At 42.5% G+C, this 12,837-nt stretch overlaps 1 protein-coding gene across 4 annotated transcripts in view; it reads left to right on the top strand.

Annotated features, from left to right (window-relative positions):
* Slc4a4 (solute carrier family 4 member 4) overlaps positions 1-12,837 on the top strand; it is a 331,040-nt gene that overhangs the window by 140,161 nt on the left and 178,042 nt on the right. For all 4 annotated transcript variants that reach the window (XM_041671195.1, XM_041671197.1, XM_041671196.1 and 1 more), the window contains exons 5-6: positions 1,593-1,753; positions 8,616-8,795. In XM_041671195.1, coding sequence (XP_041527129.1) covers positions 1,593-1,753; positions 8,616-8,795 — 341 coding nt within the window. The remainder of the gene's footprint in view (positions 1-1,592; positions 1,754-8,615; positions 8,796-12,837) is intronic.

The following is a 12,837-nucleotide window of genomic DNA, read 5'->3' as shown; positions in this document are numbered from 1 at the left end:
AAGCTGGGTCCAGTTTTGAAGATTTAGAATCTCTTTGGTGACGATGCTGAATTTTAAACTGTTTTAAGAATTTTTATTATTATTTTGAGAATTTCATACCTGAGTCCCATATTTACATCATTTCTTCTAGCTCCTCCAGTATCTCCCCTACTCCCTCTCAGCGTCATGACCTCTTTCTGTCTGTATTTCTGTACATATTATCCTCCTGAGTCCATCTAGCTATGCTCAGATGTACACGTGACCATGAGTTGACCAAGCCCAAGTAGCTTTTAAACTCCACAGCTACAAAGGTAAACATTTAAAAGTCAAGGCCACTTGCTGTTTCAGTGGGTGTAATATAATACACAGGGTGAAGGAGACTCTCATAGCTGAGAGGGTGGAGATAGAAGTTACCATTGACATGTAGGGGGTTTCCTGGCTCTGAGGAGCTTTCTGGGAGAAGTGTAGAGGGATAGGTAAAGTACTTCTGAGTTAGGTGAGTGTTGCATGTGATAAAAATCCTCAAGTCTTCTTCCACACTGTGATTGATCTCTTGATCTGTTTCACAGTGGTCCTCTTTAGTGAGTTTCATCCCCTTCCTGGGGCTTGACTAGAGTTCTATAAATAATCCCTTCTGTGGTGTTTCCTCTGACCCCTGCCCTTTGTTCTCATCCGCAGTGAGGTAGGTGAGTGTTTAGCTTGTTCTAGGAAAATGTTTTTCAATCATTAAACCCTTGGGTGAAAAATCTAGGAAAACAGAATTTAACCCCATCATTACCATTCCAGCATCCTTTAGAGGTTTGATGGGAAAAGAAAAGAATGGCTTCCTACTTCCTCTGGCTGCTTAGGAGAGGCTGTGTGATCTGATCATGCATTATAAAGGCTTCCCAATGTGTTCTTTCCCCCTCAGACTTACATGTCTTTGTTTTCTCTGTTCTCAAAATGTGTACATGTCCTAGAAAGCAGAAGCTGAGGATGAGGGCTGTTTGTCCCACTGCAAAGGTTGCTAGAGAATGTGTTATTATTCCAGTGAGACTTGTTCATTTTAAACATGTGGAGCCTGGCTTCAAGGGTCAAATCACTATTAGCCTCTCAGTGAGAGTGACATATGCCAGCTGAGGCAGAGAGCTCTATTGCAGACATGGTAAAACATAGTCCTTGCTAAGCATCAACAACTGGGCATTTTTCATTTGAGGTAATGTTGGTTCATTGTTGCTCCTCCATCTTACCCACATCTACCCTGTAAGGTTCCCACAGAATGTCCACAGTGGTGCTAGTTTTATAATTACAGGATTGTGCCACATGGAGGATTTTGAGACGTGTGTTTTTCTCATCTAAAATCACCTTTGTACCCATTCCTAGGGATTTCATGGCTACATGGGGAGGGGGCCAGTGCTTTGACTTCTTTTGGTCCAGTTTTTTTCTTAAAAGGAGGAACGGTTTTGTCACTCTGTATTCCTGAAGATGACAGAGTTGATGGCATGATAATTCACTATTAAGATCGCACGAGAGGAGACGTTCTGGACTTGCTGGTCCGGGCGTGGGCAGGGTTAGTGCTGCCTTCAGGGAAGGTTGCAGTTCTTCTGATTGTCTCTCTAATCTCATCTTCCTAGGTGGATTAAGTTTGAAGAAAAAGTGGAGCAGGGTGGGGAACGATGGAGCAAACCCCATGTAGCCACGCTGTCCTTGCACAGCTTGTTCGAGCTGAGGACCTGTATGGAGAAAGGATCCATCATGCTTGACCGGGAGGCCACGTCTCTCCCACAGCTGGTGGGTGAGTATGCCATTTCTGGTTCCTCTTACTGTTTAGGAATGACCTTGCATGCAGATGCCTGCTAGGGTAAGCAGGGTTGAATGTTCTCTGGAACACTTGTTCTAAGTTCTGTGTCATGAAATGAGTGATTTATAAAAATTTTAACTAATACTGAGAAAAATAGCATTCAGAAATAATGCCCATCACTGGGTTGTTGATACTATTTTGGAATATTCTTCTGGATTTATTTGCCAATCTTCTTCTTTGTGCTTTTCTCCTATCCTCTATTTTTTTTTGTTACAACTGAGATCATATTTAATGTGCACAAACATCTTAATTTTTACTTACTAGCATAATTAACATTTTTGTATATGCATATGTGTGTGGAGTTCATATGCATAGATGTGGATGTATGATTGTGTGTGCTTCTGTGTCTGCATGTATGTGAATGAATGTTCCTGTGGAGGCCAGAGGTAAACCCTGCTTTCATTTCTCAGGAGCCAACCCTTATTTTTGAGTCAGTGTTTCTCCTTGGGCTGGAGCTCACTGTGTAGGCCAGCAGTGGACCACAGTGACCCACCTGTTTCTATCTCTCCAGGGCTGGTTTTGTAAGTACATGCCACTATGTCTGTTTTTTTTTTTTTTGTTGTTGTTGTTTTTTGCTTTTTTTTTTTTTCGTTATTTCTTTGTTTTCTTAAACATGTGTTCTGGGGATTGAACTGTTTCTCAGGCTTGCTTACTTACTGAGCCATTACCTCACCTTAGGTTAATATTTTGGAAGAAGCACCCTCTCACCCTCTTATCTTAACTGGCTGTCTGGACACTAGGTTTTTAGAACTCTGACTGTAACGGAGACCACTCTTTCACTTAGATTTTTGTGCATCTCAGTTTCATGATTGTCAGAAGAGAGTTTGCATCTTCGGGAAGAATGAAAATCCTTCACTGCCCGGGCTGGTGTGATGGAAGGCAGTTGTCCAGCCATTTAGCTGTGTGTAGAGCAGTGTCGTGGGGCAGGATGCCAGCCGTGCCTTATGGGCTGGTGACTGAGTCGTCACGTTGGCACAGGGCATCATTCATATCACCAGACCCTGTGGAATTTCTCTGCATGAAATTTCATCATTTATTCCTTCCACTGAGTGAATGTTTTGCTCTCTATGAAAAAGAAAAGTTCTTTGGAAGGAGTTGTATATTTATTCCGTGTGATACTGAGTGGTTTCACAGGAAGAATGCCGGGATTACAGTGGGCAGCTTTAACTAACGTCTTCTGCTTTAACTCACAATCTGCTATTGTGGATGATCATGGTCAAAGACACATTCCTTACCACTCTTGGAGACGTGGTTTCCTCATCTGTGAAGGTAGTAGGAAGGTGCATGCCTGAGTTCCCTTTCCCGGTGCTATGATAAAAAACTTTGATAAAAGCGACTTAAGGCAAAAAGTTTTCTTTTAACCCACGATTCCAGGCTGTAGCCCATCCTAGCCACAAAGTCGCCAAGGCAGCAGCCCCAGAGAACTGCCCACATTACATCCGTGCTCAGGAATGGAGAGCCGGAAACACATGCACGCTTGAGCTCAGCTTGCCTTCTTTTTGTCCAGTCTAGGACCCAGATCCACAGAGTGGTGCTGTCTGCTGTTAGGCTGGGACTTGCCACATCAGTGTATGTAACCGAAACTGCCTCCCACAGACATGTCCACAGGCTCATCTAATCTAGGTGGCCCCTGCTAGAGATGCCCATCCTAGGTGATTCTAGACTGTGTCTGGTTGACGGTGGGAAGTGACCATTGCCGTGTCCCTCTCAGAGTGGTTAGGAGATTTAAAGTCACCAGACCTGCTGGCTTCCGGCTTTTCCCTCAGTGTAGTTAGCTACCTAGCTTTTCCTACATGTTACTTATCAGATCACAACTTGAAGACTTTTGATTCTGGCAGGTAGATTCTTGGGGATTTCATGAGCAGAAAGAAAAATCCCAAAGAGTATGGACTGAAGAGATGGAAGTAGTAGAACATTCATTCATTCATCCACTTGTTTGTTTGTTTACTTTTATATTTTTGCTGGTCTTGGAGCGGATCAACAAGGGGATGAGTTCCTTTTTCTGTGAAGCTGAACTTTTCTGTTGTGATCTTCAGTTCCAAACTGACCTATCTTAAAGAGTTCCTGGTTTCTAGCAACTCTTTGCCTGTGTACATAGCGGAAGACAGAGTCCCACATTAAATCAGACCCTCTTTAGCCAATTATCAAAAAGAGAAGATCTGACATCTACCGTATTTAAAAAGTTTTACTGAGTATTTGTTATTCTTGCTTAATTTCCCATAACTTTGTATTATTGGCTTCAGACTCTTCTAACCTCCATGCGTTTACTTTAAACATTGTCATTTCATGTTAAAATTAGATACCACTAGGTCACTTTGAGGTATCATCACTCACTAATATGTTTGCTCCGCAGTCCCCAGAGCAAGGAGGCAGAGTGCCAGTGTTATCAATTCTGGCACTGATGATACAGAAAAACAGTTCAGAGGCAAACCACACATCATGGGCAAAACAAAGGGAGGGAAAAAAAAGGCCAGCCCTGCCGAAGAGGACACAGAGCTTGTTTAGGAGAATGCAGCCCAATAGAGAAATGAAAATCCTCCAACAGAATAAAAACCTGTGGAGACTAAAATATGACCTGTGCAAAGCCTTTATTTCATTTTCAATGACAGAGGCAGCACAGTAATTTGGAGAGTTATAATGATTGTTTTGTGATTAGGAAGATCTCTTCCTAGTGGAGGATGAAGTAGAGTAGCCATGTTCCACATATGCCGGGACATAGGACAGCTACACGCTCCCCAGTCTCATGTTATGTTTCCTCTCAGTAGCCCAGTTTTACTCCTGAAAGTGGGAAGAAGTAATAGCAAGTGTGATCATACACAACAAATGGGTTGATTTCCAGCCCTCCTTTGGGTCCGCCTGCTATTGCTCCTCACCACCTGCCTTGAGAGGATGACCTCTGCAGGTCATGGGCAGTGGTGTGGGGCTGGACAGGGTGTGAGCTGTGGTGGTTCTTACCTTAAAGTCAGCTTCCTTATGAGTCTCCCAGGACCTCTCTGTGGTTTGAAGAGTGTACGTGTGTGTGTGTGTGTGTGTATGTGTGTGTGTTTGTGTGTGTGTGTGTGTGTGTGTGTGTGTGTATGTGTGTGTGTGGCATCCCTATATATTTTAATAGAAAGATTTGTCTTTGAAGCATGACACAAGACGAGACACAATTTCCAGGGATTATTTTAGTAGGTTTATTATTGGCACCGCCATTGTAATCCTACATTTAAGGGTGTCATTCACACATGAAGGCAAGTTCATGGAATTTTCTTCCACTCTTAAGTTTATAAAAAAAAAGCTGAAATCCATTTCAGGTGTTCAGCACAATGCGAAATGGATGAGAAAATGTAGCTCTATTTTTGGAGCTCATTCATGCAGCTATACCTCTAAAGGCAGCCCGAACTCTTCTGTCTATCGGCAGATGTGTGAGTCCTGATGTTTCTTGTTTTTTTCTTTTCCCTAAAACCCCATATTTTATGCTTTTCAAATTTATATTGATTGTTATTTATAATCATAAGATTAATATATGTTCATTTAAAAATAATCTGTAAAAAGCTTCACTACAAAAATAAAACCTTCCCGAATTTTACCACTAAAGTAAAACCTTTCCTAATCTAGTTTTGTCTGTCATCTCCATAGGTTTCCTATGTAACTCTGTTTATCCACACAAAGTGGAATTACAGTTCCTCATTTGCGTGTGTGTGTCTGCCTTGTAACGCTGGGGTTACAGGCATGCACAGCCCTCCTGGGCTTTTTACGTCTATGTCAGGACTTGAACTCAGGTCTTTGTGCTTGCAGAACAAGCACTCTTATCCTCTGAGCCGTCTCTCCATCCCGTGGTTCATCATTTTAATTTGTAATTGCTTAAAGATAAAAACATCATTATCTATATTTTCCTGTTGTTCTGTAAGTAAAACATAATAGCTGTAAAATAATCTTTTCGGGTATTTGGGTGGCCTTTTAGTTGTTATTATAAAGAAAAGTGCATATTTTTGTTATAGTTTTGTAAAATTGTTTGATTAGTATAGAGTTCCAGTTGTAGAAGATTCAAAGGTTTTGAACATACTGGAAGGCTTTGGTATGCTTTTGGCAAATGTCAGCACCATCAGGGAGTGGCTGTGACGTGCATCTTTCACACAGGGACAGGGACAGATGATTTGGATAGACCTAGCAGATGTCTTTATTCGCATACATTTATTTACATTATCTTTGTTAATTTGAAGTTAAGACATTTATTTGGCCTTCGAGCCCTTTCTCTCAATGCTTGCTTGTCCTCTTTTCCGTCTTCCATGGTCTGCCCACCTTTCTGTTGGTTCGCAAAAGCTCCACGTGGGTCGTATCTCTCTCTCTGCCTAGAGCTTGCTTAAGAAACTACCTTCAATTTTTTCTTTGAGACAGAGCCTGGCTGTGCAGCCCAGCGTCAAGCTGGCTTTGAACTCACTTTGTAGCTCATTGCTGCCAGGAAACTCACAGTCCTTCTGCCTCAGCTTCCCAAGTGTTAGCATGGCAGCCAGACCCAAGTGTGCCTGGTGGGCTTCCTTTTTAAATATGGAGACTATTGTGTCAAGTGTAGAAAGACCTCAAATGTGCATTGCCTACCCTGCTTTTAGTTAGGGCTCTGTCTCTAATTAGTCTGTATGGGGGGGTCAGTCACTTCTTTCCTCCTCTCTCACCTGTGTAATGAGAGCTGAACTTGATGCTCCTAAGGTCTCTTTGAGTTGTTACCATGTAGCCTTGGCTCATTTTCTCGCAGTAGGTAGTGTCTGTGGGAGCTGCACACGGAGCACTTCACTTCAGTGTGGTTGTAAAAGGCACTGCCCCCACTTTCCTTTGAAAGGGTTTGTAGTTGATGCTGAAAGAGACCCTGTTACGTGGGCCATTTTTATGGAAGCTTAATGAAGGCCATCAGCCACCCAGTTGTTTTAACCTGTCTAACTCGCGGTTCCCAGGCGTGAGGAACAGAGGGCAGGCTGTGGATGCATAGGCATCGAGAAGCCTTGCCAGGAAGTCTAGATAAGAAACGCTTTCATCCACAGCCCTGGCATTCGAAGCAGCGAGCATTTGGTACCACTCGCAGCAGACACGTTGGGGCTCTGATTTTTGCGGTTCTTCTGTAAATGGACTTTCCATGTGGAATGGGACTTGCAGGGGAGTAGAGAGTTGTGACTAAAGGCACTTAGTTTGCTAACTGTGTAACAGAGAGCTAATTGTACTTCCAGGGTCATTCTCAGGCTAACACTGAGTGGGGTTTGTGTGGTTCAAAATACCCAGCGCTGAAGGCCACTTTCAAATCAAAACGCTCACAGGAGAAGCTTCCTGCCTCCTTCGGGTCCCTTACCAAGTGGTTCACGTTCTGTATATTTAGGGCCTCTGTGCTAGGCCAATGGTGGAAAATCCTTGATTTAGCCTCCTCTTGGCTTACAAATGGCTGACTGTCCATTGTGTAATCTGCTGACTTCTAGAGGTAGACTGTGAGGCCGAGTGACCGACCGCGCAAAGGTGCCAACGAGCTCGTGTGGACGCCCGCATCTTCTCTTCAGAGCAGCATTCCTAAGGGCTGCTTGTTGTCCTAACCCGCCCTGATTTTCCTGTCAGACTTCTGCATAGGAACAGAAGTTGCTCCCTTTTACAAGCTGCTTAGTTTCCCGAGGGGAAGGTCGCAGTAAGAGCCCCGCCCTGCACACCTCATACAGATTCTGCATATGTTACTCTTAAGTGGAGGCAGAGATTAGGATAGCATGCGCAGGCTTCATGTATGCTGTGGATGTGCTTGCCTGTGAGAAACAAGATTTGTTTTCTATTGGAATAAGATTTGGTGCCAGTGCATGCGTGTGTGTGCATATGTGTGTGTGTGTGTGTGTTTGTCAGCTGTGTGTGTGTCGTTTTGAATTCTAGCCACCTTATTTTTTGAGATGTTTTGGGATGACGTCTCTCATTGAACCCGTGGAGCCGGGGCTTTGCCTGTTTTCACCACATTCCCTATGGCCCAAGGCTCCAGGTGGACAGCACTCTACACCCGGCTTTTACGTGAACGCCGTGTATCCAAACTCACGCCTTCCTGCTCGCACAGCGAAGCCCTTTGCCACCTGAGCCATCTTCCTCGGCCCCCAAAGCCATTCTCTTTTAAAAGTGAGAACAATAAAGGGCTAATAGAAGCAATCTTATGATTTTTTTATTCTTGGTAGTAAAACTAAGATATTTAAACTTCCTAAACCAATGTTAGTCAGGCTGTGTTTGAAAACCATTAAGGGAGCAGAATGGCAAGGTTTTATTGGAGTTGACGAGGCAGATGAAGTCTAACCAGGGTATAGTTTCGTAACTTGATCTTTCCTTCATTAGTTGTTCTGATATAGGGAAAGGTGTGTTAAAGAAAATATAACTTACAAGAACTGGGGAAATAGACTTTAAAACGCACCCCTCATGATTTTACAGTGCACAGCTTCTTTCTTTTCATGCCTTTGATATTTCTTATTATGTAATGCAGGACATGAAAATTTGAACCTTACTTTTTTAAATTGAAGAATGAAATGTGTTGCTCCGAGAAACTCTGACTTAGGGGAATTTAGAATAACTGGGCTTTAAAAATAAAAAAGAAATTAAGACAGTTCTGCGGTTCTAAAGACAATTAATGCTGGAACAGTTAGAATTCTCTCATTAAGGCCTGCAGTCGGTCCCTTCATCTGGAGTGGGAAGATGGGGTTTTGGAAAGGAATGTATTGATGATCAATTTGGTGGTGACGTCCCCAAAGCTAGAGGGAAACTTAGCTTCGTGGTTTGGTGTCCTGACGTTGGCTTCACTTTGCTTTCATATCAGAGATGATTGCTGACCACCAGATCGAGACAGGCCTACTGAAGCCTGACCTTAAGGATAAGGTCACGTACACGTTGCTTCGGAAACACCGACATCAAACCAAGAAATCCAACCTCCGGTCCCTGGCTGACATCGGGAAGACAGTCTCCAGTGCAAGTAGGATGTTTACCAACCCTGATAATGGTAATGCAAAGCCCACCCGCCAGCGGCTGCTTTCTCGTCGTGAGCCACCCACCTTTGCTCCATCTCTAAGAATCCTTTCTTCCTCTTCCTATGGCTTTTCTCAAGGTCGCGTGACACAGTCATTTCATGGTCCTTTTCATCCAACTGGGCAGGTGTGCAATCTTGCTGGAAAGGTTTCACTGGGGATGTAGGTTACAAAGCCATAGTGCCTGGCTTCTCCTCCGTGGTTGACTGAAATGCTTACTAATAACTCTGTGGGGGAAACAACTGAGTATTTCAGATGAATCCACAAGCTCGCAGTTAACATTCTCAGGGCATATGTCTTCAAGATGACGTTCAACAGCTAGGAGTATCTAATAAAATATGATAAATACTTTTTTTTCTTTTTCTCTTTTTTTTTTTTTTGTGGATTTTTTGAGACAGGGTTTCTCCGTAGCTTTTTTGGTTCCTTATACTTTGAAATATCATATAACAACATTTTTTTGCTTTAAGATGATTGTGTCTAATCTATTCGTGTTCATCCTATTACTGTATAACTCAATATTATTTTTACCACTTGAAAAGGCAGTTAATTTTTTGATAAATAATAATCATATTCAAATGGAAGTATAATTTTTCAAGATAGAATATTAGTTCATTATGTAACAATAATTCTTCTTACATTTATTGCATTTACCACAGCTTCTTGCAAAATGCCTATTTTTGGCATCATTCTCATCATTGGTAATAAATTTCCAATGTTTGGGAAGCAAGTTTCCATGAAGTATGGGAAACGAAGATGTGGTGGCCAGAGTCGAGTAAGCATTGGGCTGGGAGAGCCAGCTCTGGACTCTGCCACCATCGAGGCTTCTCAGCACTAAGAGTGGGGGAAAGTCACTTGATATTTCATGATACCAGAGAATGTGTTCTCTGGCACAGGGCAGGTGTAAATGATTATAGCAAGTGAATTTGATCCTAGCCACTCTGTATTCAAAAATGTGATTTTTCTCACTTACTATTAAAAGCCAATGGTTTGAAGACTGATTACTATAAACAAAATTTTATATTTTTAAACTCAAACTGTCTGTAAAATAATTAAGATATAAATGCTTTCAGTAAAATACACGAGAGAGAGAGAGAGAGAGAGAGAGAGAGTAATTTAAATTACTTCTGCTATAATTTATTGCTTCTTCCGTTCCTGCTGTTGACAAAGAAACCTTGGGTTTTCTATGCCCATTGATTTGTTTTTGAAGAAAACCTTGTTTAGTGGCTGGCAGTGCCGTTGCTCCAGCAGGCTCTTTCAATTCATCTTACAAGCATTTCATTTTAACCAGCACATGTATTTGCAACTATGGCAGTTAAATTTCAGATCTCTCTCTCTCTCTCTCTCTCTCTCTCTCACACACACACACACACACACACACACACACACACCTCAAGCAATAATCTTTTTTTCTCATAAAACCTACAACTCCAAGAGTTAGGGGTTTTGTTTGTTTTAAGTCATTGCATTAGTAGCACACAGAGGTCAGAAAATGCACTGTGTTCACATGTTGCATGAGGAGTGATGGCTGCCAGGGTATTCTATTTCCAGAAGGGTAAACTGTCCTTTTCATGCACTACTTACAGAGCAGAAACTAGAAAGAGTTGAGTCTCTGCAGCCCTCCTTTTGGAGAAGGTATCTGGATGGGAGGTGCAGCGAATGAGCTGAGATTGCTCCTTCTTCACCTCTTCATCCTCATTAGATCCCGAGCTTTAGAGAAAGCTGACCTTGTCTTCATCATTCACCTCTCATTTGTGCAATGTGGTACACACAGGGCAGCAAGCAAATGGGAAAGGGCAGGTGGTTCTTTTTTGGCTCTTCCAGTGATCATCCCACACCCTGAAGCATAGGATATGATTAGTTTGTTTCAAAGCTGTTATTATTGGCCTTTATGTTAGCTGACTCTTTAAATATCACAGGCAAGATTTGGCTTTGCGAGATCCTACAGCAGTGAGCTACACGTGCCTCGAAGGTACGTGATCATAAATCATTGGCTGGCAAATTTTTGGCTTTCTACAGATGCTCATTCTTACCCTGCAAGTTTGCACAGTTACTTTTCTGTCTGAGGGCTTAATCACTTAATATACCTAAGAACTGTGTAATGTTCTTTGATTAAACATCTAAAGTAAGGAATTATATACCTGTCACTGCGCTTTTAATAAACAAAAATCTTAGAGCAATTGTAGTGGAGCTGGGTCGTATTATCCTCAGGCCTAGTAAATGTAAATCACCTTAGCCTTAAATATAGAGCTAGACCCTGTGGCAGAAACTGCTCTGACTATGCCAGCAACTGTATGACAGATAGCTGAATGGCATGGAGACACTTAAGTCAGGGGTTGTTTAGTTCCCAGTGGTGTCCAGAGTCAGTTCCCATCTACTCCCAAGAACCAACTGAGGGGAGAGTCTGCCAGAAGTTTGTTATATGCAATGACTGTTAAATCGCATTAGAATCCAATTAAATAATTATATTAAAAGCAATGGCACCAATTGCTCAGAATGACGACTTCCTATTTGTTTGATGGCAGTTGACTAAATCTGTGCACTTGAGGTGATTTCCACCTATGAAATCACATGAGAGTGCCACATCTCATCCCATCATGCACTGGGTCCCAGTATTGACTCCCGTGGCTTCAGGCAAGCAGTTGAAATCTGCTACAAGGTAACATTCACACTTTAGAGACAACACATGCTACAAACCAGGACTTGCTTTATTATTGTTCTAGTTGTTTCTAAACTTTAAAATAATGGTGAGGAAACAATACAGATTAAACTCAAAGCATGTATTTAGTGCATGTAGCTTATAAGATTAAGAAGATTGTTTTGGTAGTTAAAACTCCTATTTGGTTCAGTAGAGGAGCGTCTGAGACCCCAGTGAAGAACAAGTGAGACCTGAAACACCTATTTGTTGTTTTGTTTTTGTCTTATTAGCATGCATGACATTATAATCAAATGTTCAGTCTGATTTACCTTTTGAGTCCCTTCCTTCCTCCCTCCTTCCCTCCCTCCCTTCCTTCTTTCCTTCCTTCTCTCCTCTTCCTTTCTTTCTCCATCCTCCTTTTATCCTTCTTTTTTCCCACCCTCCCTCCCTCCCTTCCTTCCTTTTTTCCTTTCTTCCCTCCCTCCCTCCCTCCCTCCCTCCCTCCCTCTCTTCCTTTGGTTCATTATCATGAACTCATTTTTAATTAGTAAACATTTACTTATTTTCCCTACCAAAGAATTAGAAAAATAGTGTAGTTCTTTTTGATGACTGTAAACAGACATAATGAAAAATTCAATGAGATACATGAGGGCTTCGAATGGGAGCTGGCGCTTAGCAATCAATCACTCAACAAATGCATTCAGTTATGCGAGCTGTTTAAGCATAACTGTGCAGTATAGATTTTGTAGTAATAGGAATGCCTTCTGCACTGTTCAGTAGTTTCCTCTTCAGGAAGAAACTTGTAGGAATAATTTTTACGTATTTCTTCTGACTTTTTGGTGAGTGGTATCGACACCCACTGTGTAGCAATGGGAGGGGAAGAGGCTGGTTCTCCTCATAGTCTGAACCTTCCTTGCTTTTGCTTAGATGGCTGTAAGAGGAATCCTGACACACTGTAGGCATCCAAGGTAAGGACAAGAACTGCACCCGGCAGTGAGGAGCTGGTGAAGGTGGGAGCCCCAAGGAGGGCAACTGGCTCCTGAGGCCCACAGCGCTTCCCTTTTGTTTTCGATGGTGTCCCAGGGCCTCTTACTTATTTGTAGTGAACCACAGCCTACTGCTCAACACATCTGGGCTTCACTTTCAGTTCACTGCCTGTCTTGCCCTCCTCTTTACCCAGGCATGCAAAATATAATCAACGGACCCTCCCAACTTGGTACAGTTCTGGCTTGTGCATCTGGACACTTCTTTCGAGGTTTTCTACCAGGCAGGAAGCTGATACCTAGTTCTTTCCCATGTAGCTGCTTTGACTTGAGCACAGAAAAGCTTTGGGTATTTAAAAAGCCATGCGTTGTTATTACACACTGGAACCTGGGCAGTTG

The sequence above is a fragment of the Microtus oregoni genome, unplaced genomic scaffold (genome assembly GCF_018167655.1).
Source record: "Microtus oregoni isolate MIOR12 unplaced genomic scaffold, Mior012 000021F_ref0000039, whole genome shotgun sequence".
Classification (NCBI taxonomy): Eukaryota; Metazoa; Chordata; class Mammalia; order Rodentia; family Cricetidae; genus Microtus; species Microtus oregoni.
This window is presented reverse-complemented; position numbering and strand designations above follow the sequence as displayed.